This window comes from Oryctolagus cuniculus, chromosome 18 (genome assembly GCF_964237555.1).
Source record: "Oryctolagus cuniculus chromosome 18, mOryCun1.1, whole genome shotgun sequence".
In the NCBI taxonomy this organism is placed as follows: domain Eukaryota; kingdom Metazoa; phylum Chordata; class Mammalia; order Lagomorpha; family Leporidae; genus Oryctolagus; species Oryctolagus cuniculus.
Window position 1 is genome coordinate 4,478,828 of NC_091449.1, and position 26,856 is coordinate 4,505,683.

The window sequence follows — 26,856 nt, forward strand, 5'->3', positions numbered from 1 at the left end:
CCCCAGCCCCCACAACTGCACTCAACAGCTCAGGAAAGGGAAGTGCGTGTCTCGGCCACCCGGCCTGTGCAGAGAGAACCAGAAGCCTAACTGGACAGAAAGTGGACTCCTGGAGGGGTGGGGCTGGAGTAGGGGAGGGAGGCCGGGCAGTCACAGCACAGGGGGCAGCAGAGGCGGAGGCCTGGTCCTAGCTGTCCCTAGTGTCCGCTGTTTCCTGGGCCCCGTCCTCAGGGACAGCGGGGGAGATCGGGGAGGGGCTGCCCCCGTTCCTGTGAGGCCACAGATGAGGAACCCGTGACGTCTCCCCACTCATCTCCAGCCGGACTCTGGGCCTGCGCCCCTCACAGCTACTCTGCTCCACAGGGACCATGGGCGGCGGGGCCCAGACCCCAGCCCTCACTGCCCTCCTCTGCCTGGGTGAGCTGGGGACACGGGGACAATGGGACCCCTACAGGTGCGGGAGGGGACAGCACCCTGCTCCAGCTGGGACCCCAGGGCTCAGAGGACCAGGGCAGGCCTGGGCATCTCTGCAGGGGTGGGGAGTGGGGAGCAGCTCTCACGGGGACTTCTCTTCCAGGGCTGTGCCGGGTGCCAGGGGATGGGGCACAGGCGGGTGAGTCCTCCCCTGACCTGGCTCAGTCCCGGGGGCTCCAGACAGCTCATGTTAAGGAGCCCAGGGGGGCTGGGCTGATGGTGATGGCTGGGAGGGGCTGGGAGTGGAGCTGGGGAATGGGGTGGGAGAGAGGCTGCACCCGGGGTCTGCAACTTTGATTCCTTTCCAGGGACCCTCCCCAAGCCTTCCATCTGGGCCGACCCAGGCCCCCTGGTCGCCGTAGGAAGCCCTGTGACCCTCTGGTGCCAGGGGTCTCTGCAGGCTGAGGTCTATCATATGTATACAGAGAGCGGCCGTCATCCCTGGGAAACGAGGCCCCAGCAGGACTCCAGACACAAGGCCAGCTTCTCCGTAATCACGTCCATGAGCTCCCATGACACAGGGCAGTACTGTTGTGTGTATTGGACCTCGCTCGGCCACTCCCAGCCCAGTGACCCCCTGACCCTGGTGGTGACGGGTAAGGATTTTCCCCTGCCCACAGAAGAAGAAACATGGACTTCACGGAGCAGCAGCCCCCAGACATTGGTTTGCTTCCCCTGCAGGGATGTTCCCGGCGCCCTCCCTGTCGGCCCAGCCAAGCCCCGTGGTGGCGTCAGGAGAGAACGTGTCCCTCTCCTGTGGCTCAGATGAGGCGGGCACTGCCCATCTGCTGAAGGAGGGTGGAGCCGGCCCCCTGCACAGCCTGGAAGCCAGATACGCCCATGGGGCTGGGCTGTGGCAGGCCACCTTCCTCCTGGGCCCCGTGGACAGCACCCAAAGGGGCATCTACAGGTGCTACCGTGCTGACACCAACAAGACCCGTGTGTGGTCACTGCCCAGTGACCCCCTGCAACTGGAGGTGTCAGGTGAGGGCCCCAGCCCTGTCTCATCAGTCCTCATGGTCAGTGCAGGGCTGTCCCCACAGGAGGACTGGGCTGGGGGAGAGGACCTGGGGGAGGTCACAGGGAGTGAGAAACAGCAGAGGTCTCAGCCCTGGGGCCCGGGTCACCCTGTGTGGCACAGGGTTTGTGTGGGAAGTGGAGTGGATGGAACAGGGGTGTTGGGAAGGGAACTGGGCTGGGTGCACAGGCCTCTCACAAAGCCCACGCTGGGCGAGGGGACTCCCTAGACACAAAGATGTGCAGCCCTGGGCTCAGGCTGCTTCGGGGAGGTGGGGTCCTGTGTTACTGGGGCTGGCCAGCCTAGGTGACCCCTCCGTGCACACCCCCAGCCCCAGCACCCCAGGACCACACCCTGGAGAACCTCATCCGCATGGGCGTGGCGGGCTTGGTCCTGCTGGGCCTCGGGCTTCTGCTGGCGGAGGCTTGGTACAGCCACAGAAGGACCCGGGCTGCAGGCCGGCGGTGACCTGGAGAGAGGACAGCGCTGGGTCAGAGAGGACGAGCCCTGGGGGCGGGGCAGGGGGGAGCGTGAGCACAGTGGGGAACAGTCTTCCAGCATTCGGTTGCGGGAACTGTCTGGGGGCAGCAGGGGCTCTTCCTCTATTCAGCCATGGACTTCTCCTGCCCTGAGGTGCGAGAGCGCCCCCTGCAGACCAAATGTGCGCCTCGCGCTTAGCTCTTTCTTCATGGAGCCTTTTGCTCTGTTTCTGGTGAATTCAGTTCCCAGTGCGCATGCGTGGGAATCCGCGTTTCAGCCAACAACAGGGAGCTTGCGCCAAGTAACAGAATAAACGAGCGAAATAGATTTCAGGGTGGGCGGGGTCAATCCATCTGGGGAGTGAACCAGCAGATGGAAGACTTTCTCTCACTCTCTCTCTCTCTCTCGGTCTGTATCTAGCTCTGTAACTCTTTCAAATAAATAAAATATATGTTTTTAAAAAGTTAATGGTGTACAACATTGGTAATGTACTACAAGTCAGCAAATAATACACTTTAAAGGGCTGGTTTTATGTTATTTGAATTTCAGCACACTAAAGAAGGAAACATGGTTCCTTGGAATTACCATCCAATCCAACAATTCCTCTCCTGCATATAACCACAGGGATTGAAGCAGGAACCCAAGAAGGTTTTTGCATCCACGGGTTCATAGCAGCCTCATTCACATGAGCCCAAAGATGCCAGCAACCAGAATATGCAGACCAGATGAGTGCGTCCACAACAGGCAGTATTTGTAGACACGGCTGATACTCTCCTGTTAGAAAAGAAGGCGGGTCTGGATAATCGTGGAGAAATCAGCTGGTGTCACAAAGAGACCATGGTCTGATTCTGCTCTGAGAGGTGCCCGGGGGTGCAGATTCAGAGGGCAGAATGTGGACTCGGGTGTGGGGAGGGAGCGTGCAGGCTCCTGCTGAGTGGGTCTGGGGTTTCTGTCTCTGTTAATGAAGATGTTTGTGACAGGTGCTGGTGGGTACACAACACAGTGAATGTGAGAGGTAGCTACAGCATGAATTAAATTTCTGTCAGGTCTGTAATCTGTGCTCTGAATTTCAGCTCGACAAAGGAGGAAGACACAGACACCATTTTTGCCACCTATTTTTTCCTTTAAATGAACACGTAATAATTTGGAAGGTGCAGCGTAGTATTTGAGGGTGTGCTGATCACACCAGGGTGTTCCCATCTCGTCATGTCTTGTGTTTGGGCCCAGCTCCTCTCCTCGAGTTCTTTATAGAAACACTCAACAGGTTATGTGAGCCATGGGTGCCTCCTGTGCTGTGCAGACAGAGCCGTTCCTCTATCTGACTCCACCTTGGGACCCGGGGACCAAACCTCCCTCATCTAACCCCCAGACCCTTTTCAGCAATAGTGGTCACCATCCTACTCTGCTACTATGAGACCAACTTTTCCAACTTCTGCGTGGAAGAGAGAACTTACACTGGATTCCTGGGAAGGCGTATTTCACTAAATGACTGTGGCTGCTGCGGATCTGGGGCACCTGGTTCCCAAGGGAGCGTCCTCCTTCTTCCCTGGCACTTTCTGTGTGGAAGGAAGTCTACATGCAACGGACACCTGAGAAGTAGAGCGCAACGCACCTGCTCCGGCCGTGCTTCCACTGTAGCTCTAAACCAAGGTCAGCCTAGCCCGTGTATCAAAGGGGGCATCTGGGATCCCTGCTTTCTGGAGGAGCCCGTCTGTGGTTTCTGGAAGAGAAGTGCAGGGTCTCTGAGTTTCCGGAAGAGGGTGTGCAGGGCTTCCAGAAGAGCGCTCTGGATTCCTGGGTCTACGGAAGAGCGGCCTGGGGTCTCCGGACGCGAGCCCGAGATTCCCGGGTTCCTGGAAGAGCACATTTGAACACTGTAGGTCTCCTTAAGAGGGGGCTGGGGTCTCCGGACTCGCGCCCAAGGTTCCCAGGTTTCCGGAAGAGCCCGTCTGGCATTTCCGGTCCGTCCACCATTAACCTTCTCTCTACCCGGCAGCTCCTCCTTCAGCCCCACCTGGCCCCTCGAACCCTTGGTACCACGCCCGCTTCCTGGTTTTACTTCTCGACGGTGCCAACTCCCTGAGCGCATGGGCGGCTCCTTGGCTCACCTGTCCGCAACAGTGTGGGACAGAGAGGGGATCCTGGGGCCCAGACCCCCACCGCTGCCTTCTCCTAGCGCAGGTCGGGCACAGGGGAGGAGCTATGGGAGAGGAGACCCTTAGACACCTGCCCGCCCGCGTTCCTGCGGTGCAGCTCACATCGCTGTCATCATCAACCGAGGCAAATGGGGCCCGAAGCAAGGCGTCCCACAGTGGAATAAGACTCGGCCATAGAAGAGTGAAACCCGGATGTTTTCAGGAAACCGAGGCACTGCAGACACTGTGGAAGTGAAACAAGCCAGGCACAGAGGAGAACCCACGCGGGAAGTCACTCAAGTGTGGGCTGTGAGGGACTTGGGGAGCAGAGTGGTGGTCACCAGGGGAGGGCGTGGGTGCTGGGATCCACAGTTCAGAGTGCAGAGATACAGAATCACGTGGGAGAAGAAAGTCTAGAGGTGTAGTGTGTGTCATGGCAACTGTAGTTAATAACGCTCACGGCATGGGCAGCTGAAATTGCTTAAAACTGTGTCAGATGCTCCCAGCACACAATAAGTCTGTGAGGTAATGCACACGTTATCTAGCTTGGGTTAGCTCTTCCACATGTGTGTGCGTGTGTGTGTTGTGTGCTTGTGTGTTTGATGTTTACATGACAATTATACAGAAATACAACTTTTGAATATCAAAGCAACGATTTCTTTAAAAGGAAAAAGTTTGTTGACCTCTCCTCTTCTCTTTCAGGCTCCTGTGACAAGCCCTGCCTGTTGTGGATCAGGTTCTGGGGTTAGTCAGGACAGAACATTTCCCTGCCATGTTGTTCCTCCTCCAGCATCCTCTTGATAAAGTCCCAGTGAGTCCGGGGTGAAATGGCTCCCTGCCACAGTGCTGATGCAAGGGGTCCCGAGGAACCTTTGCTCTGGTCCTGGGAACCCCAACATCTCTGCGGTCGCCACCTGTGGTGGAATGAGAAGGCCATACCAAGATGGCCACAGGCAAGTGAGCCTCAGTTACTCAGGAATGGCTTCGGAAGCCCCCTTGGAAGCCACCTGGAAATGGAATCTGCCTGGCAACAGGATGTGATTGGTTAGGGCATAAACTGCCCGTTGACTGGATTGGGTGCCTCGGCTATATAAGCTGCTGTACCAACTGAAATAAACGAGTCTGTGGACTGCTCGCCTCTGTCCTGCTTTCACCTGACTCCTGGGGTCTGTGTGGTAACTCTGTGCCTCTTGCCCCCACCACGCTCCTCCTCTTAGAACAAATCCACAGCAACAGCCACCGTGGCAGCCACCAGTGGTGCCCTGGAGCTCATGGTCACAGGTAGGTGCCTCTCAGCCCCTCTGTGTCCTTGGCAGAGGCTCACAGCTGGCTGTGCAGGGCCCTGTCCACAGCAGGGGTGTGCAGAGCAGCGTAGGAATGCAACAGAGTGCACCTGGTCTGGGGCAAGGATGCAACGAGAATGGCTTCTTGCCCCCTCACAAACTCAGCTCACGTCTGTTGCTGTGGATTCGATTCTGGGAGGAGGAGCGTGGTGGGGGCAAGAGGCGTGGAGTCACCACACAGATCCTGGGAGTCGGGTGAAAGCAGGCCAGAGGTGAGCAGCCTGAAGACTCATTTATTTCAGTGGCTACAGTAGCTTATATAGCCAAGGCAGCTAATCCAGTCAAGGGGCGGTCTATGCCCTAACCAATCACAGCCTGTTGCCAGGCAGTTTCTGAAGCCATCCAATCACAGCCTGTTGCCAGGCAGTTTCCAAAGCCATCCAATCACAGCCTGTTGCCAGACAGTTTCTTTTGCCAGCGGCCATCTTGGCATGGCCTTCTCATTCCAGCACATGTCCTCTGCCGTCCCCCAGGAGGTCAGCTGAGCCAGTTGGGCTTGGGAACAGCAGAGCAACCACAAGCTGTGCACACACTGGAACAGGGTCGATTCCCAGTAAGCAAGGTGAGAGCTGATGTTTGTGTGTCACAGCATGTCCACACGGCCCGGGATAGCCTTCTTTCAACTCGTCTCAGACACACAGAAATGTGAAAACACGCTCAGACCATGGGCCATCCACAGAGAGGCCGTAGGCTGGCTGTGGTCCTTGGGCCATGATGTGCTGACCTCTGCTGGGCACAGAGCTGCGTGAGAGGAAGTGCTGGCTCAGGCCGTGCACAGGACTGCTGTGCCCATCAACACACTCACACACGCATGCACACACATGCAGACACAGACACACATGCACATACATGCATTTACACATGCACACATACACACATGCAGACACATAAACACATGTACACAAGCATGCACACATGTGCAGACACACACATCCATGCACAGAGACACGGACACAGAAATACCTGCGTGCACACACAAGCACAGATTGCGCACACAGAACACAGAGACGCATACACACATGCACACCCAGACCCACTCATACACACATGCAAACAGACATGCATGCAAACAAATGCAGACATACATGCACACATGCACATGTGTATACACACAAATGCAGATACATACACGAATATACAAAGAAATACACACATGTACACAGATGCAGACCCATACACACACCTGCACACTGGGAAACACATATACATAAATGCACACAGACATACAAATGTGCACACACATGTGCACACACATCAACAAGACACATTAGAAACAATTCCATAAGTATCTGGTCTCAAGGGCACAGAAATAAAGCAGCCAGTGGTGGAGACGAAAGCTTAGTTGAGAGCCTTCTGGCTTGATTGGGAGTGGGAGCGTGGGTACTCGGCAGACTCTGCCCAGGAGGTGGGCCCTGATGGGGTTTAGCACCTCCCAGAAAACAGAGACCCTGCCCCAAGTCCCTGAGGAGGGGGCTTGGAACCAAGGTCTCCACAGAACTAAAGAGAGTGGGTGCTGTAGAGAGAAAGCAGTCAGGACCCTCAGCCCTCAGGGAAAAGCTCCGGTCACCACCCCAGCCGGCCACATGCAGGGAGCCTGCACCTGCAGATCTGGAAGCAAAGTACTGAAAACCCAACACCCGCGGCCTTCACGAGAGCATTGAGCTGAGTCTGACCTAGTGGGGTGGGAACATGCACACCCACAGCGTCTGCCAGAGAGCTGCCCCCTGCTGGGCACCCAACCCCTGGGGGACTGGGAGAGACCACAGAAAGGCACAGGGCCCCTCCACAGGGAGCAGAACCCACTGCAGCTGAACCCTCAGTGAGAACAACCGGCCTCAGGAGGAAGCAAAGTCCCCACGATGCAATTCTCGGCTGCACGTCTGGGCTCCAGCTCCTTGCTCATGCAGGTCCTGGGGCCATGGTCTCCGGCTGGGTAGCTGGGTTCCTGCCTCCCATGTGGGGGGGTGTGGATAGAGCTCATGGCCCCTGGCATTGGCCCTGGTTCACACCAGCCATCAGAGCATTCGGGGAGTAAACCAATGGATGCAGCTGGCTCGCTCACTCTCTCTCTGCCTCTCACATTTTCAGAATTTAAAAATAAAAAATCAGGGACCCCGCCGCGGCTAACTAGGCTAATCCTCCACCTTGCGGGGCTGGCATGCTGGTTTCTAGTCCTGGTCGGGGTGCCGGATCCTGTCCCGGTTGCCCCTCTTCCAGGCCAGCTCTCTGCTGTGGCCCAGGAGTGCAGTGGAGGATGGCCCAGGTGCTTGGGCCCTGCACCTAATGGGAGACCAGGAGGAGTACCTGGCTCCTAGCTTCGGATCAGCGCGGTGCGCTGGCCACAGCGCACTAGCTGTGGCGGCCATTGGAGGGTGAACCAACGGCAAAAAGGAAGACCTTTCTCTCTGTCTCTCTCTCACTGTCCACTCTGCCTGTCAAAAACAAACAAACAAACAAATAAATAAGTAAAAATAAAAAATCAGAAACTTGCGCAAAAGCCAGAGGGGACCCCACCCCGGGAGACCCCGTGGGGACTTTGGCCTCATCCTCACGGCACCAGGGGTTGACTCGAGTTCCGTGGTCGGTGTTTGGAGAGAGTTTGTGTTGGGGGAGCTCGGGGTGAGCCGGTCCCTGTGCCACAGGACAGGAGAAGAAACCCACCCCAGGTGTCGACCCCTGGAGCCAGAGCGGCCCTGCCTCAGTCCGATGCTGTCTCTGAAATCCAGCCCTTTCATCTCCCCCAAGGCGAGTGCTCAGGCCCTGGGAGCACGAGCCGGGGCAGACAGGCGGAGCCTTGTTCGCCATCACTTCCAGGGAGCACAGAAAACCTGCTTTCCTGTCCCCACCCTCCCTCCTGCACCTGCAGGGAGAGGGCTGTGGTCCTCGAGGTTCTGTAGCTCAGAAAGGAGATGGAGCCCGTGCTCCCTTTTCCAGACGGGGGGCAGTGCTGTGCAGAGTCCCACGTCTCTCCATGGCTGGAAGGCATTAAAGCGGGGGTCACAGAACCCCCATTCTCTCCCTCGCCTCCCCTGCATGTGGATGGCACGGTGACCTCCCAGGGCTGCCCCGTGACTGTGCCCCTCGGTCTGATCCACCTGTTCTGGAGCTGCAGATGCACTGTGAACCCACCAGACCCGGCCCTGTGGCATCCAGAGACAACAGGAACTACCCAGGGCAGCAATGGACGGGAGCTCTGGGGAGGGAGCGGCGTGGTGTTGAAGCTGACAGACACTGAGGTTGTGTTAGGTAGGAAGTTCGGTGGGAGCTTATGTGTGTATGACAGGCCTAAAGAGAAGACGTCTATGTCCAGCATATGCTGCATCTCAAAGTCATCCCGATAATGTGTCAGGGCAGCCCGGCCTTCGCATCCTGCCTGCCCCCTCCTACCTGATAACCTGCCAGGTGGAGGTCCCCGCCCCTTCTGCCTGACAAATCTTCCACAATCTCCCAGATGCAGCCCAGTACCTGCATTTCAAACACCCTGCTCCAGATCCCCATTCTCTAGGGGGTCCTGCTCACCCTTCCTCTGAACCCAGGATGGCGCCAGCTAGGCTTCCTCCTGTCTGATACCTTCAAGGGAAAATCAGATAGGAGCTTCTTAATATTTACAGCCATAAAATCCTTTGTTTCAGGAGGAGCTGTGTGAAGACAGAGACCCATCTCCTTAAAAACCCCTGGCCTCAACCGGATGGTGCGCTCAGCCCTCTGCATCTCCGCTGAGCCGCCTGCCTGCTTGCCCAGGTGTACTCTCTCCACTCAACCATGTAACCTCACTCCCCCCTGCCAGTCCGAGCGACTGGGCACTCTCAGGCTCTGTCTGGACAGGTGCCCATCTGTCCTTACGGATGTCCCTGCTCTAATAAACCTTGCTATTTTACCTCCCACTACTCTCTGTCTCACACCTGAATTCTTTTTTTTTAAATGTTTATTTTTTTTAAAATTTTATTAGGCAGAGTTAGACAGTGTGAGAGAGAGAGAGAGACAGAGAGAAAGGTCCTCCTTCCGTTGGTTCACCCCCCAAATGGCTGCTGCGGCCGGCACGCTGTGCTGATCCGAAGCCATGAGCCAGGTGCTTCCTCCTGGTCTCCCATGTGGGGCGCAGGGCCCAAGCACTTGGGCCATCCTCCACTGCACTCCTGGTCCACAGCAGAGAGCTGGACTGGAAGAGTAGCAACCAGGACCAGAACCGGCGCCCATATGGGATGCCGGCGCCGCAGGCGGAGGATTAACCAAGTGAGCCACCGTGCCAGCCCCTCACACCTGAATTCTTTCTCGTGTGAAGACAAGAACCCTGCTTTTCTCCAGTAACAGATGCGGGTGTGGTTGGATTTGTCGTGGGGCCGTGGTCAGGTGGCGGAGGGAGGGCTGTAGCCCTGCCTGTAAAAACATCCCCTGGGTGACTGGCGTAAGGCCTTGCCCGCCACATGCTGTGCTCCTTGCCAGCCGGCCACGCTGCATCTCCCGCCTGAATCTGTGCCATGCCATTCCCGCTCACGGCCCTGCTCTGCCTCAGTGAGTCCCGGCACGGGAGTGCAATAGAGGCCGGGGGTATGGGTTGGGGGGCAATATGACCCATGGTTCCTGCCTCCCAGGGCTGTGTCTGAGCTGGAGAATCAGCACCCAGAAGCGTGACTCCTCCCTTCACCGCCCCAGGGTCACCCTCGAGGTCACCAGGAAGTCACCACCACTGGGAAAACTGGGAGTGGGCAGGGCTGTTGCCGGGGGAGGGGGCTGGGGTGGGGTCTTTCCGGAAACCTAGGTTCTGATTCCCTTCCAGAGGCACTGACCAGGCCCAGCATCTGGGCAGAGCCCGACTCCAGGATTCCAGAGGGGAAGCCGGCAGCCATCTGGTGCCAGGGGCTCCCCGGGGCCGAGGAGTACCAGCTGCGCTCCGAGGGGGGCCTCTCTGCCTGGGGGAGACCTGAGCAACCCGGAGCAAGGGGCGGAGTCCGGTTCCCCAGCAAGGCCATGACAACCCGCACTGCAGGGCGCTACCGCTGCTTCTGCTGCAGCGGGGAGCTCTGGTCAGAGCCCAGCGAGCCCCTGGATCTGGTGGTCACCGGTGAGTCTGCCCGCTGCCATGCAGTGGTGGGGGCAGGTGGCGGCCCCATCGGGCCACGCTCTGCAGGTGTCAGAACGGGGGCTGCTTCCTCTGGGAGGAGCCTGTGGGAGAGGAAAGCCCAGCAGGGCATCGGTGCAGGACTCCTACCGAGGACGGCACCCAAGTCCCTGGGACAGGCGAGAGAAGCAGGCCGGGCAGAGAGAGGCTTGTCCTGTGGGAGGGCAGCTCCCACGGAGGGAAGGTGTCCGGGTCATGGCGCTCCCTACAGCCGGGGACCTGTGTCTCAGACTGAAGCACTTGGTAGGATCTGCAGGAGGGCTCGTGACAAACACAGAGAGCTTTGGCCCCGAGTCACCGCAGCCTGGATCAGAAGGGCCGAGAGCTGCAAGCAGCCGAGTGTCCCCTGGGGAATGCGTGACAAACGTGGGCTGCACCACATGCGAGGGAACGGGCTGAGCTTGCAAAAGAAGTTGAGACACGGGGCGACGCTTAAAGCTGTTAAGATGCTGAATTCTATGTTATGTATGTTTCCCCCAAAAAAACATAAGCAAATGGCTGCCCCACCCGAGTCTCTGACTGGTGGCTCTGAGGTGGCCCCTGGCCATCGGATGCCCCAGGCCGTGCTGGCGTTGTGGTCCTAGCGGCCAATCTCTGGGAACCCCCTGTGGACAGAGGCTCCCAGAGAGTCTGATCCTCACTCCTGGCACTGAGCGGATTCACCAGGGAGCACGGCTGGGGAGGGCGCGTCTGTGGCTGGGGCAGGTGTGGGGGGAGGAGAAGGGTCTGAGGTTGCAGGGGTGGAGCCTGGGAGGCAGGAAGACACTGGCCACCTTCTTGTGCAGGAATGTACGACACGCCCACCCTATGGGTTCAACCAGTGCCCAAGGTTACCTCAGGAGAGAATGTGACCTTCTACTGCCAGCTAGAGACGGTGACCAACACCTTCTTCCTGCTCCAGGAAGGCCGGCCCAGCCACACACAGGGTAGCCACGGGGCGGTGCCAGTGGAATTCCCCGTGGGCCCTGTGACCTGGGCACACACAGGCACGTACAGGTGTTTTGGCGCATATAGCGGCCATGTGTGGTCCTTCCCCAGTGAGCCCGTGAAGCTCCTAGTCACAGGTGAGGAAGCTCCCAGTTCCCATGTCCTCCCTGGGCTCCTAAAGAAACCCCAGGGTCCTGTCGAAGGGACGTCCACCCCAGAGGGCCAGGGAAGGAGAATGTAGGGAGCAGAGGAAGCCCCCAGCCCCGACCTGTCCTCTTCATCTCCGTCTCCAGATGTGGGAGACCCCAGCCTGGAACCCACAGACCCCGCCCTTGCTCCTGGTGAGTAGCTTGCTCCTCCACACTCAGGAGAGCTGGAGCCTTCCTGTGCGTGCCCGTGGGTGCCGTGGGCTTCCCCGCCTGCACAGTGCAGTGCAGGTGCCCCAGGTGTGGTGGTGTTCAGTGCCCACAGTCCGCTGGCAGTGAAACCCGCACCCGACCTCTCATGCTGGTCCATATGCAGAACGCAGGTGCACTAGGGACATGATGAGAAGTTACCCAGAGCTTGTGTCCCCGGGGCCCGTGACACCCAGGGAATCTTGTGTTTAAGACATGGGCGCAGTCTCCAGGAGACCTCATTGTGTGTACGGCAATATTCCAAATCCCAGGACAAGCCCATCTGGAGTACTTCCGGTCCCTAGCATTTTGGATAAGGGAGGGGCAACCTGTACAGCAGTGCCCGTCAACCAGAAAAACCTCCTGGTCTCTGGGGCACAAGCGTTCCGGCCAGAGTGGATGGAGCATCCATGAGAGATGTCAGGAGAGAGAAATGTGTTATATGAGGGCAGTTCAGAGAGCTCATGGAAAGTGCAGGGGTAAAAGGACTGGGCCATCTTCTGCTGCTTTCCCAGGCACATTAGCAGGGAGCTGGAGAGAAGTGGAGCAGCGGGGACTCGGACCGGTGCCCATAAGGGGTGCTGGTGCTATAGGCGGAGGCTTTAGCCCATTACACCACAGCGCTGGCCCCATAAACTTCTCTTTTAACTCCATGTCCCGTGAAGTTTTAGAAGCCCCCTGGTATCACACACAAGGAGCGCTGGTGACCTGGAAGGGGGACCGTGGAGGGCTAAGCAGGGCCGCCTGGCTGGGCACACGCAGGAGACATCTGGGTGAACACTGGCCGACTGAGCCCGTTAGTCGATTGGTTCTCAGAACGAAGAGATTTCCAGAAAGAGAGGGGGCGACCCAGCAGTGCCAGAAGTCAGGAAGGGGAGGGGACAAGGGACTGGCCAGGAGGCTGGTGGGCAGGGGGCTGGCTCAGGACGCCAGGGGAGTGCCTGGCTTTGGATTTGACGCCGTGTGTGGAGAAAGACCCGCGTGAGGGGGGCACAGATCCCCCGTCGGGTGCAAGGCATGGAGACGCATGCGCAATAGTGCAGCGCCAGCTTCTGCCTGGGGCCTGGGGGCTCCTGCCCGCGGGGTGAGGCCGCTGGGACCCCTGTGAGGCATGGGGTGGAGACTTGGACAGCCGCGGGGTGTGGTGGGGCTGGGCTGAGGAAGGAGAGGCTGGGTGGGCGGAAGCCAAAGCCGACCCTCCCTTCCCACAGCAGGCTCGCGGAAACCCCGTCTCGGAACCACAGTGTCCAGAGTCCAGGACGGTGAGTAGCCAGGCTCCCGCGGGGTGGGGGCAGGAGGAAGGTCTGGGAGGTGAGGGGAGAGGAGCGGGTGGGTGCAGTGCTGCATCCCATCAGCGGCCCCTCTGCTCCAGCCCCAGCCGCCTGGGATCACACCGCCCAGAACCTCCTGCGGATCGGCCTGGCTGTCCTGGTCCTGGTAGCTCTGACGTGGCTCCTGGCTGAAGACTGGCTCTGCACATGGAGGACCCAGGAGGGAGCTGGCCGTGCCCAGGCCGGCATGGACTGCGACGTCTGTGCTGTGCCCCAGAGTGGGGTCACCTGCACGAGTGGGGGGCGGGGGTGGAGGTGACGGCCTGCTGAGGCAGATCCGCTCCTTGGCGTGTGCACCTGCTCGGCCACCGCTGCCCCACTCTGGTCTCCCCTGACAAAGCAAACAGCCCTGTCCTCCATAGCAAGGCTGCGGCTGAAACTTCATGCACACTCACAGCACAGCTTGGGTTTCCGTGAACTATTTGAGGTCGCTTCAGGGCTGCTTCCCATCATGCACTATGTCCTGATCTCTCCCTCCCTTGGCCTGCGGGGTGCCCTCCCCCCCCAGTCTCTTTCCCGCCGCTGTACCCGAGTGCCACAGGCTGGGTGATGGACAGAGGCTCGTTTAGCTGCTACCCTGGAAGTCCAGTGATGATGACCCAGGGCAAGGGATGGACCCTGGGACTCCCTGAGACCGGGGCCTCCCTCCTGCCCTCGTGCTGAGACCACAGCTCGGGACCCCATACCCGTCCTCCAGGGCCCTTTCTGCCCTATGAGGTGGGCAACGGAGTTACCTGGTGGCCCTGGAGTCTGCAGCCCTGGCACAGCCCAAGTGCCGGAGCTTCTCCCACCCCGGCTGGGTCTCACCAACAGTGGTATGGTCCCACCAACGTGAGTGGGGTCTCAGTGTCCTGGCTGGGGTCCTACTGTTGTAGGTTTGGGGCCACTGACCTGGTGGGAGGGGTCTCACCATAGTGGGTGGGGTCCCATTCACCTGGGTGGGGTCTAACTATCCCAGGTGGGGTGTCACTGACGTGGGTGGGAAGGGTCTCACCATAGTGGGTTTGGTTTCACTGTCCCGGGTGGGGTCTCACTATCTTGGTGGGGTCTCCCCGATATGGTTGGGGTGTCACCAACCTGTGTGGGAGAGGTCTCACCGATGTGGGTGGGGTCTCACTGCCCCAGGTGCGATCTCACTGGTTGAATCCCTAGTGACAGAGAGACTGGCAGACTCAGGGGGTGGGGTGAGGGTGGGGGCTTGGGGAGGGGGGCTCCTGTGCTGGATGCAGACGCTCTCAGAGTGGGCGGGGGCGGTGGAGCTGTGCTGTGAACGCCTAATGTCTCACTGTTCTCCTTGAAGCCCTGAGTGTGGCGAATCTCCTGTTCAGTTTTGCCACAAAACCTGTCTCCAACAGTGACCCCCTAGGGAGCAAAAGTGTCCCTGGTTGAGCCGCCCCGTGGACAGCCACTGAGTCCTCCCTCCCTGTGCCTCCCTGTCACCCGGATATGATCGCTGGTGGGGGATTTTAATTAACCTCCGGTGCTCACAGGGTCAGATTCTTCCGGTTCCCACTGCCAGGGCTTGGCGTGCAGGGAGCCATGGCAGCAGGGAGCACAGAGGGCCCTCTCTGAGAGGACCCTCCCTCTGGCCAAGGCCATTCTCTCTGAGCACGACCACGGGGCTGATCCCACCCAGAATGAAGGGCAAAGTCCCAGCTGGAGGCGGCGGGTTCTGGCCCTGCCATACGGAGCGGCAGCAGCAGGTGGCTCTGCAGTGGCCCCCAGGCTGTGTCTGCAGGCACGTGGGTGGGCGTGGTCACCAGACGATAAACTGTGAGCCGTGCACCCCAGCCTCACCCTCCATGACTGGCACCTGAGTGCCTCTGGCAGCACGAGGCTGAGCAAGGGCAGCCCCTCCTCCCAAATCACTGGGTGGGGTGGGCAGGTCTCCACAGGGGGCCCAAGGGATGCTGACGGGTGGCGGACCTGCTCTGTGGGTCAGCACTGTGCAGGGTAGGTTCTATGGGATATAAGTTATATTTAATGAAGCGCCTTAGAAAATATTAGAAGGGAACGAACATTGCATAGAGCCGCTGGCAGCCTCCTCTCCAAACCGGCGCTTACAAAGGGCAGTTCTGCTCCAAGACCCAGAAAATCCTCCCAGAAGCCCCAGAGCAAACATGGACGCCCAGAAACACCCAACACCAACCACGCTCAACTTAGAAGACAAACTTCCTTCGGGTTAGGATTGACTTCCGGCCTGTGCATGGTTGGGCCAAAGGAAGTGGACTTCCCCCGAGCTCTGTGATTGGCTCCCAGGACGCAGGAGGGGGCAGGACTTCCTGCTCAGGGGCCGAATGAGTTCGTCCCATCTTTAACAGGAGGTGGGCTCAGCCGTTGCTATGAGACCTGCTGACAGCACCTGGCCCTGCCCCCAGAGCAAGCCTTCCTAGTTCGGGGTGGGGCTGAGGTACAACCCCACCCCCCAGGCCGCCCGGGGTATTGTGGGTATATGCAGCCATGGTGAGAGGTAGCCAATGGGCGCTCGGCTCTCAGTGACTCTGTCTCCCGCACCCTGTGGTTTCTGAGGCGCTGGGAGGAACCTTTCGCTCACCGGGTGGCGTCTGCTCTCGGGTCTGGGACAGCTCCAGAGCCGGCGGGGGAGAGGCCGTCTCCTCGTCTCCCATGCGGGAGAGGTTGATGGCGGGGTCTGCAAAGCCTGAGGAGCACGGCACGCTGGGCCCTCCTTGCTCGCACGTGGACCTTCCAGCCCCGACCTCCGAGAGGGGACAGAGGCTGGGGTGGTCACAACGCGCCCACCGCAGGAAGCGCCTGGGAAATCCAGCCCAGGGCTCGGGGGCACTCCGGGCCGTGGACAGGCGCGCACGTGGGTGCTGGAGGGCAGCACCGCCCCAGAAGCCCCCCAAGCTCAGGACCCTCCCGATGGGCAAGCAGGAAGCCAGGAACTAGGCCCGCATCCCGGTCCACAGTGACCCCCATTGGCCCTCCCGCAAGGCTCCCTCCCCATTTGCACCTGTATCGCCCTCCTTTCAGGCTGGTAGCTATGGGGGGCTGGGCCTCACCCACTAATGGAGGCTGCGTGCCTCTCCGAGCTCAGGGCGCAGCAGGAGAGCTGCATCTCAGGTTCCTGGCCATGTCCTCAGAACCATCTGCTCTGAGCCTCTCTCATCTACACAGAGTGACAAGGAGCAGGCTGCCCTGGCCAAGGCCACCGGCACTCCCTCCTGATCACAGGATCCGGGTCACTTTGCACCTGTGACCTGCATGTTGGGAGGAGGGCGGAGACACAGAGGCAGCCCCCGGGGAGTGAATGGCCAACGTGGACCCACCGTGGGGCATGCCGGCTGCGCCTTGCTTGTTTGAGGTTAGACTGCACCCTCCTGGGGAGTGTTCCTGGGCGGTAGCTTTATGAGCCTTGAGTGGTTAAAGAATGTGGGGCCTGGAGACGGGGTCGTGGCCCAGGTTAAAGCTGTCACCTGCAATACCAGCGCCCCATAGTGCAGCACCAGTTGGAGTCTCAGCCTCTCTGCCTGCAGTCCAGCTCCCTGCTATGCAGCTGGGGGAAGCAGCAGAGGATGGCCCAAGTGCTGGGGCTCCTGCACCCACACAGGAGACCCGGAAGAAGCACCTGGCTCCTGGCTTCCGGTCAGTTGGATCTGAAGTGGAGCAGCCGGGACCCCTACCCGAGCTCTGGTACAGGATGCTGGTGTTGTGGGCGGCGGCTTCACCTGCTGCATCCAGCGCCAGCCCCTTGATCTCAGCGCCCAAAATGGGATTGGGGAGTCCGAGCGTGGTCCCACTTAAATTCTTGCAGGAAGCTGCAAGCTCTTTCCCTTAGCAGCTGCGCCATCCCAGGTCCCCTCAGCAGCGCCCAAGGCTTTACTCTCCTCCGCACCCTCGCCAGCACCCGTGGCCTCGCCGGTGGCAGCCCTCCTGCCGGGTGTGATTCAGTGCCTGCCCTGTGCTGGCATCCTCTCCCTCCTTGTGGGCGCTTGATTCTGTGTGAGAGATGCCCGTCCAGTCCCACTCCCCTCTGTAGCAGGGTCTGTTCTCTGCATGCAGCAGACGAAACCCTGACTGTACAGACACAGGGTGACCTCAGGGACGCGGGTCGTCAAGGAAGAGCGAACACCTCAGGATTCAGAGAACTGAAAATGAAACAAAAAATGACCTACATGAAGGATCTCTGTGGGTGAGATCCTGGTGGAAAGAAGGGACCATCTAAGAAGGATGCGCCTTTCTCTGAAGGGAGGAGAGAACTCCCATTTTGCTGATGGCCCTGTCTAAATTCAGACCGTTTTTGCAGACTCAAAAGGCTTTATTTAAATCAAAAAAAGAAAGATTATTTATTTATTTGAAAGTCAGAGTTACATGGATATTGAAGGAGAGGCAGAGAGAGAGAGAGGACTTCCATCCACTGGTTCACTTCCCAAAAGGCCGCAATGGCTGGAGCTGCACTGATCTGAAATCAAGAGCCAGGAGCTTCTTCCAGGTCTCCCATGCAGGTGCAGGGCCCAAGGACTTGGGCCATCTTCTACTGCTTTCCCAGGCCATGTCAGAGAGCCAGATCAGAAGTGGAGTAGCCGGGATTCGAACTGACGCCTATATGGAATGCCGGCACTGCAGGCAGTGGCATAACCCACTATGCCACAGCGCTGGCCTCCAAAAGGATCTCATAGCCAAGGCAGCTCATGTCAACAGCCCCGGATGATCACTGACATCATACATAAGAGTGTTAATTGTTAAATCAACAACAGGAATCACTGTGCACTAACTCCCCATGCAGGACCTCTGATCTTCATGAGTTGTATTATAAGAATTAACTGTAAAACTAGTTCTCCACACTGTGTGTGCGCGTGTGTGTGTGCAAATTGTTGAAATATTTACTTAGTATAGAGTTGGTCTTAGTATAAAATTGATTGGAGAGACTGGCGCTGTGGCACAGCAGTTTAACGCCCTGGCCGGAAGCACCAGCATCCTATATGGGCTCTGGTTCAAGTCCTGGCTGCTCCACTTCTGATCCAGCTCTCTGCATTGGCCTGGGAAAGCAGTAGAAGATGACCCATGTCCTGGGCCTCCTGAACTCATTTGGGAGACCTAGGGGAAGATCCTGGCTCCTTGCTTCAGATCGGTGCAGCTCCAGCTCTTGTGGCCAATTGGGGAGTGAACCACTGGATGGAAGACCTCTCTGTCTGTCTCTCTCTGCTTCTCCTTCTCTCTCCTGTAACTCTGACTTTCAACTAAATACATAAAGCTTTAAAAAAATAAATTTGATAGAAAATGAATCTTAGTGGAGAATGGGACTGGGAGTGGGAGAGGGTAGAGGAGGAGGAGTGAGAGTGTGGGAAGAATCTCTCTATTCCTAAAGTTGTACTTATGAAATTTGTATTCATTAAAGGAAAGGTTTCTTTGGGAGAAAAATAATAATTGAACCTGGGCTGGCATTGTGACTCAGCGAGTGAAGGTGCTGCCTGAGACGCCAGATCCCACACGGGAGCACGGGTTCGAGTCCCAGCTGCTCCACAGAATCCAGTTCCCGGCTGATGCACTTGAGAAAGCAGCAGGAGAAGTCCACGTGCTTGGGCACCTGCACCCATGTGGAAACCTGGATGGAGTTCCAAGCCCCTGACTTCAGCTTGGTCTACCATAACCACTGCAGCCATCTGGGGAGTGGACCAGTGGATGGAAGACCACATCGCCGCCCCCCCCCTTTCGGTAACACTGCCTTTAAAAAATATTGATAAATAAATCTTTAATAAATAAATAGAAGGAACCGAACTATGGGAACAGGGAGTTGTCGTAAATCCACCCACATGTCCTGTACTGGTGAGGATCGGCTCTAGGAACCCTGTGCCGGGTGAGTCTGGTCATGGGACATCAAGGAGTCCCGGCACACACCTGCATGATGGCACCTACTTCACTCTGGGCTCTGAACTCCGCCGTTCACTCCTGGGCTGGGAACGGCAGAGCTGGCTGCTGTATTCCTATGAGAATATCCACCGGGGGCCGGGCGTCCTCCTGCAGTGGTGCAGACCTGCGTATCTAGGACTCTGCCCGCAGAAGCCGTGCAGCAAGAGTACGATGAGGTCGGCAGCTGTCAGCTTCATTAGAATGTTGGGGGCGCCGGCGTACAGGCGACTGTGGCTGACCAAAACGTGCCCTGACACCTGACGATGCCGTGACTCGGGAATCCAACATTCTCCCTCAGTCTAAACGCCAGGCTGCAAAGCTTCATGGGAATTCCTCCCACACATTTATTCAGGTAGGAAACACACATACACATGCATGCCCTCACACTCCCAAATTTACATACACTGTTCCCGAGGACAGGAAAAAGGAACGTTTTATCGGGCAAGGAGAGAGTGCTATCAAAACCAGAGACGGAAACATCATATGCGGAAATCCTGGGACGGATGCTCCCGTAAATGGACTCCCAAGAAAACGCTCTCAAAGATACTCGTTCCTATAAGAAGAGAGAATGCAGGGGACATGAGCACACCGGTTGGTTGGTGGTGGTGAAGGCAGGCACCGGTCGCTTGATACTAAAGAATCGATGGCGTTCAATACATTATCAGAAGTCACAGCTCATCAGACACAGACAGAGCTGTTTTTGTCTGAGTGATTGTGCATCCTCCTGTCAGTCATCACATCTTCTCTCCGGAACGTCAATTCAAGTCCTTTGCCCACTGCTCAAATGGGGCTTTTGTGGTTCCATGTAAATCATGAGTTTTGTTTTACTCCAGGCTGCTGGAGGTCTGGGCTCTGCTAAGTGGAGCTGTGTGGATCTCCCTTGGAGCGCTGACGGGAGTTCGTTTGTGGACCGCGATCCTGCGACCTGACGGTGACCAGTGAGGGCAGTTTCTGGTTGAGACGTTGGGTTGTCTATATGTCAGATGACGTCATCAGCAAAGAGAGGTAGTCTTAGGTAAGATGGCGTCATCAGCCAAGAGAAACGACATGGCTTCTTCCTTCCCAATTCGGACGCTTCTGAGGCTTCTTCTCGCCCACCTGCTCTGGCGAGGACTTGCAGGGCCGCGCAGAGCAGCAGTCAGGGCTCACGTTTCCTACAAGGACCCGCACTCTTCCTCTACTGAGACAGCGGCAAAGCAGCGGGCACTCCCCTCAGTGACGTCTGAGCACAGCATGTCGGCGTGCGCCTGCGCAGTCACGTGTCGTCGTGTGTTCAGTAGCGTGTCATCATGCGCTTGCGCAGTCCTGTCTTGTGCGCATGTACAGTCACATGTCACGCTGTGTCCGCGAACCCAGTGGCGGTGTGCGACTGCGCAATCCCTTGTCGACGTGCGCATGCGCAGTCCAGAGTCGGTGTGCGTGTGCGCGAGGCCGCCTCAGGTGAGTCCGTGTGCGCCCACACGGGGAAGCTGAGGCTCAGGGCAGAGGGGTGTGTGAGGGGACGCAGTGAGGGCGCCTCCCCCGGGAGTCAGGGCAGGCGGCAGGGAGGGGGCGGCGCAGGTCCTGGGAGGCCTCAGGGCCCGCAGCGGGTGGTCGGGTCAGGGGAAGCTGTGGCTGAGGGGCGTGGGAGCGGCGTCCGCGGCGGAGGGGGCGTCCGGGCCTCCCCCGCCCTGGGTCGGGCCCCGGGACCTCCGGGCCGGGCGGGAGCGGGGCTGTGCCCACCTGCGTCCTCCGGAAGTGGCCGGGCTGCGACCCCACAGGAGGGGCTGAGGGCGGGGACGACCCCACCCCGGGGCGCATCAGCCCACCTGAGGGGCGGCTCCAGGAGGCCCGTGTCCTTGGTGCTGGGTCCTGGCCCTGGGAGAGGAGGGCGGAGCCGGCTGACAGGGCGGGGCGGGGCCCCATCCCTGCAGGGAGCCTGTGCCCTCCCCATCCTGGGGACTGAGGGCCTGGCTGGGGTGGGGGCGGTGCCCCTTCCTGTGGGGTGTGGACGGAACAGCCCTGGGATGGTGGGAGGACCCGCCCTCGGAGCGTCACACCCGGTGTGTGTCCGTGCCGCGGGCGCAGTGCCTGGGCAGGCGGAGAGGAGCCATGACCCCGCCCTCGTGGTCCTGCTCTGCCTGGGGAGACTGGAAGACGGGGAGGGGAGACCCTGCTCTGGGAGGGACCCCGCCCCCGCCCACAGCCAGGCCCTGCTCCCTGGAGACCCCAGGCTCAGGAGCCCCGGGGAGGAGAGGACGGGCACAGGGGCAGGGCAACCCTCTCACGGGGAGCTCTCCTCCAGGGCTGTGCGGGCCCAGGACCCGAGTGCAGGCAGGTGACCGTGCCCCCCACTGTGCCAGGTCCCCCCCCCCCATGGGACAAGGGCCACCCTGGGCAGCCTGGGTGGGGACAGCAGCCCTGTCTGGTGAGGAGGGCATCAGGGAGGGTCCTGGCCTGCGAGGGGACGTGGTCCTGGGACCCAGCCTCTGGTTTCTTTCCTGGGACCCTCCCCTACCCAGCGTCCCGGCTGAGCCAGGCTCTGTGATCGCCCTGGGCAGGCCTGGGGCCCTGTGGTGTTGGGGACCCTGGAGGCCCAGGAATGCCGTCTGTATAGAGAGGGAATCCCAGAGCCCTGGGACAGACAGATGCCCCTGGAGCCCGGAAACAAGGCCACGTTCCCCACCCTCTCATGGCCGAGGTGTACGCGGGGCGCTACCGCTGTGTCTGCGTCAGCGCTGCTGGCTGCTCAGAGCCCAGTGCCGCCCTGGAGCTGGGGTGACAGTCAGGAAGCCACACCTGAGCAGGAGCTGGGTAGGTCACGGGGACGCTGAGAGGACGCGTAGATGGGAATTGTGTGCGGGGCCTGGGCTCCTGGGCCAGACACCCAGAGTGAGGGCGGTGGGACTGCAGGGTAGGAGGGAGAAGGGTGAGGGCAGAACCAGGTGCAGCCCCGCCCCTCTTCCCTCCTGACCCAGAAGGGCCCTCGGTGGTCCCTGCACCTCGTTGCTGGTGATGCAGCCCCCACACACGTGTCCCCGCCCCCATAGCAAACCCAACCACAGCCACGCCCAGGGCCCACGTGAACAATGGGGGTGCTGGCGGCTCCCTCATGGGCGGCTTCGTGCGGGGTGGGCAGCGGGGTCACCAGACTGGACTCACGGCTGCTTCCTCCCATGATGCACGGAAGGATGCACGTGGAGGCCTCGAGGGGTGCAGGAACGCAGGGTTCGTGAGTGCACCCCAGGAATCTGGCCAGCTGGAGCGAGAGAAAGAGGTGAGTACAGAGGCACAACACACACGCCATAGAGAAAACCCTCCATGGGGGCCTCAGCGATCCAGGTCATCCAGGGCAGGGGAGCACGCAAGCTACAGGCCGCGGGAGACCAGGAAGTCCCGTGGTCAGGCCCTGCCACGGCAGCCACAGGCGACTCAAACTCAGGGAATTCTTTAAGTTGATGATCAGGACGGGCCCGGAATGATGCTGCCAACATCCAAACGGCCCTTGGGAGAAACAACGTCCCCAGCCCAATCCTCCTCCCAACGCCTCATCTGCCAGCCAGAGGCAAAGTGCTCATTCTGGGTGTGGCTTGATTGAATATTCAAAGTGGGTGGAGTTTGGGTGGGGCTTGAGCACCACTCATTTCCAGGCTCTGTTTTGGAAAAAGGGGAAGTGTCAGGGAGTGGAGGTGCATGATGGGAGTGGGAGGACCCCTCACGGAAATTTCGTGGGATGACCCCATGGTCGTCCCGGGGGTGTCTTCAGGCGGCCCTCTTGGGTGTTTCCAGCTGGCGCAGGTGTGCATGTACAACATTGTGGAATTTGTGGTTTCCTCATGGGAAGGCAGGGCCTGGTGGCTCTGGAGCTGTTTGTGCAGGCTTAGCCCAAGTGGCCAGGCGGCAGCCAATGGCTTGGAGCTGACCAGCAGCAGTTGGGTTGGGGTTCTGGGACCCTGCTGCTTCCCCCAGCCGCCCACCCTCCTCCCACCTCAAGCTGACTGTGTCCCAGCCCGCCCACTGCCCACTGCCTGCTCCTGTCTCAGCGCCCCTGAGAGCCCAGAGATGCCTGCCGGGCGGGGACACTGGGGCTCCGAGCAGCTCATCCCTGGATGCGGCTGGGCTTGTGCGGCCGCTCCCCCCCCCAAGAAGCCCCTCCCCCACACTCACCTGTTCTTGTGGATCCAGGCCCCTCTTTCTCTGACGCAGCAACCTACAAAACCGTAGGAGGGTTCTCCACCATCTGAATCTGTTTTGTTAAAGATGTGTTTGGAAGGCAGAGTTAGAGAGAGGCAGAGAGGGAGGTCTTCCATCCGCTGGTTCACCCCCTAAATGGCTGCAACGGCCGGAGCTGGGCCGATCCAAAGCCAGGAGCCTGGAGCTGCTTCTGGGGCAGGGCCCAAGCACTGGGGTCACCTTCCACTGCTTCCCCGGCCATGGCAGGGGGCGGGGTCGGAAGAGCAGCTCTGGACCAGGAAGCTGTGCCCATATGGGATGCCAGCGCACTACGCCACAGCGCCAGCCCCCACCACCCGAGTATTTGTCACAGCTCCCTGCAGGAGTCTTGGGCCCGGGAATTCCAGGAAGGATCCTGTCAGTTTCAGCCATGAAATGTCACACATGGCACATGGCTACACATGGAGGCGCCCTGTGCCCGCTGGCGACGTGGTGCCCGGACACGGCAGGAAGGAAGTTGGCCCTTGCAAAACATCTGGCGGGAAATGTGCCTGGGGCTGGGATCCTGCATGCTGTGTGCACAGCAACTGAAGGTGGAGACAAGACACCCAGGGGCAGGAGTCAGCCCACTAGGAGGGCCACTAGGGAGGCCCCGTGTCCATGATGCTGGGTCCTGGCCCTGGGAGAGGAGGGCGGAGCCGGCTGACAGGCGGGGGCGGGCCCCATCCCTGCAGGGAGCCTGTGCCCCCCATCCTGGGGACTGAGGGCCTGGCTGGGGTGGGTGCGGTTCCCCTGCCTGTGGGGCTGCGGGCGGAACAGCCCTGCGATGCTGGGAGGACCAGCCTCCGAGCGCCCACACCAGGTGTGTGTCCGTGCCGCGGGCGCAGTGCCTGGGCCGGCGGAGAGGACGCCATGACCCCCGCCCTCGTGGTCCTGCTCTGCCTGGGGAGACAGGAAGACGGGGAGGGGAGACCCTGCTCTGGGAGGGACCCCGCCCCCACCAACAGCCAGGCCCTGCTCCCTGGAGACCCCAGGCTCAGGAGTCCCGGGGTGGAGAGGACCTGTGCAGGGGCAGGGGCAACCCTCTCACGGGGAGCTCTCCTCCAGGGCTGTGTGGGCCCCAGGACCCGAGTGCAGGCAGGTGAGCGTGCCCCCACTGTGCCGGGTCCCCCTTCTGCCATGGGACAAGGGCCACCCCGGGCATCTGGGAGGGGACAGCAGCCCTGCCTGGTGAGGAGGGCGTCTGGGAGGGTCCTGGCCTGAGAGGGGACGTGGTCCTGGGACCCAGCCTCTGGTTGCCTTCCAGGGACCCTCCCCAGACCCAGCCTCCGGGCTGAGCCAGGCTCTGTGATCGCCCTGGGCAGGCCTGGGGCCCTGTGGTGTTGGGGACCCTGGAGGCCCAGGAATGCCGTCTGTATAGAGAGGGAATCCCAGAGCCCTGGAACAGAGCGATGCCCCTGGAGCCCGGAAACAAGGTCAAATTCCCCACCCTCTCATGGCTGAGGTGTACGCTGCCGACACTACCTCTGTGTCTGCCTCAGCGCTGCTGGCTGCTCATTGCCCAGAGCCACCCTGGAGCTGGGGTGACAGTCAGGAAGCCACACCTGAGCAGGAGCTGGGTAGGTCACGGAGACACTGAGAGGAGGCATAGATGGGAATTGTGTGCGGGGCCTGGGCTCCTGGGCCAGACACCCAGAGTGAGGGCAGAGGGACCTGCAGGGCAGGAGGGAGAAAGGTGTGGGTGGAGCCAGGTGCAGCCCCGCCCCTCTTCCCTACTGACCCAGCAGGGCCCTTGGTGGTCCCTGTAGAGGGCCTGACGGGGTCACACAGGGACTCGGGGTCTGCCCAGCACCCTGGCCTGCAGCCCGGGCCAGGCTCCCACAGGGGCCGGAGCAGATGCAGCGCTGGACAGGACCCCGCCCAGGACGGGCCTCACACCCTGGGGGCTCTGTAGGCCTCTAGACCAGGACTGAGACTGCTCAGGGCAGTGGGCCCTCGCCGTGGCCCAGGGTGGGCCCCGGACCTGCTCCTATAGGGAGAATCTCGCCAGGCTGTGGGTGCTGCGCGGCCCGGCCCCTGCAGAGCTCCGTTGTGGCCCCAGAGCACAGGGCAGCCCGACAAAGACCCGGAGGCAGCTCACCCAACAGCAATGCTGAGCTGCGTCGCGAGACATGGGGGCCGGGAAGCACTGAGTATTGACCAGGCCGGGGTCTCCTCCTCACTATCCCGTCCCTGTTCTCAGGGGGACCGGAACCCAGCAGCCCTCGCACCCCCAGCCAGGCTCCCCCGCTGGTGAGTGAGCTACAGGCTGGACTCAGGGCTCAGGCAGCTGCAGGGAGGTGGGGCTCGGGTGAGTGGGTCTGCCCCTCCTCGGTGACCCCTCTGTGCACGCCCCCAACCCCAGTACCCAGGACCTCACCCTGGAGAATCTCATCCGCATGGGCGTGGCGGGCTTGGTCCTGCTGGGCCTCGGGCTTCTGCTGTCGGAGGCTTGGTACAGCCAGAGAAGGACCTGGGCTGCAGGCCAGTGGTGACCTGGAGAGAGGACAGCGCTGGGTCAGAGAGGCTGTGCCCCGGGGGCGGGGGAGGCGGGAGGCCGGGCATGCGCGGTGAGAAGCCCTGGGAAGCGGGCGGAGCTCACCTGGGATTGCGGGAATCCTGCTCAGGGGCAGGGACCCTGGTGGGCCGCTGGAGGTGCTGCTTCCCCGGGCTCCCACAAGCATTCTGGGAAGGGGCCCCGGCCTCCCGCAGCCCTGCCCACCGCCCTGCAGGCTCCCGTGCGGTTCTGTGCTGTTCCTCTCCAGGGACCGCACACAGCTCAGTGGCCCTGAGTGTCCACAGGAGCGGGGTCGAACGGCCCATCGATAGGGCAACGCCGGGATTCGCTCCCCTTGACCTTCAGCAAGTGGGCAGGACGTGGGCGGGACACCTGTCACTCAAGATGGATTCACCATTCCACTCACCAAAAGGAGGCGATGACACGTGGGGTCAGATATGGGAGCTCACAATTAATGGATCTGGGCTGGCTCTGTGGTGTAGTGGGTAAAAGCTGCCACCTGCCGGCATCCCCTGTGGGCACCGGTTCGACACTCAGCTGCTCCACTTCTGATCCAGCTCTCTGCTATGGCCTGGGAAAGCAGCAGAAGATGGCCCAAGTCCTTGAGCCCCTGCATCCATGTGGGACACTCAGATGAAACTCGGGGCTCCTGGCTGGGGATCAGCTGAGCTCCAGCTGTGAGGGCCCATTGGGACTGAACCAGCAGATGGATACCTCTCTCGCTCCTTCTCTCTGTAACTCTGACTTTCAAATAAATATTTTAAAAAGCTTGTGGCTCATCAAACTCTAAGGTAAAATCCCAGATGACCATGGGACTCCGCCCTCCAAGAGGACCACTCATAAGAGAAAGACTGAAAGTGTGTGCAGGGTTTCTTCCGACACGGAACGTTCAAGGTCACCTGGATTTCTCAGTGCTCACCTAACATAAACCACACAACACGGCGGCTCTGGCGGACGGCAGCACCCGGTGTTCTGGAAGAGTGCGGATGCCTGCCCGGCTTCCTCTGATGGCTGATTACTCTGCTTGTCTGTGCGGTGCAAGTCTGCGTTTCCC

General features: G+C 60.0%; 1 protein-coding gene across 1 annotated transcript in view; it reads left to right on the forward strand.

The window, feature by feature from the left end:
* The first annotated feature begins 70 nt into the window (after positions 1-70).
* Positions 71-26,856, forward strand: part of LOC127488978 (leukocyte immunoglobulin-like receptor subfamily B member 3) — a 33,744-nt gene continuing 6,958 nt past the window's right edge. Inside the window, exons 1-2 of the mRNA XM_070062893.1 lie at positions 71-417; positions 578-613. Coding sequence (XP_069918994.1) covers positions 369-417; positions 578-613 — 85 coding nt within the window. The 5' untranslated portion in view covers positions 71-368. The remainder of the gene's footprint in view (positions 418-577; positions 614-26,856) is intronic.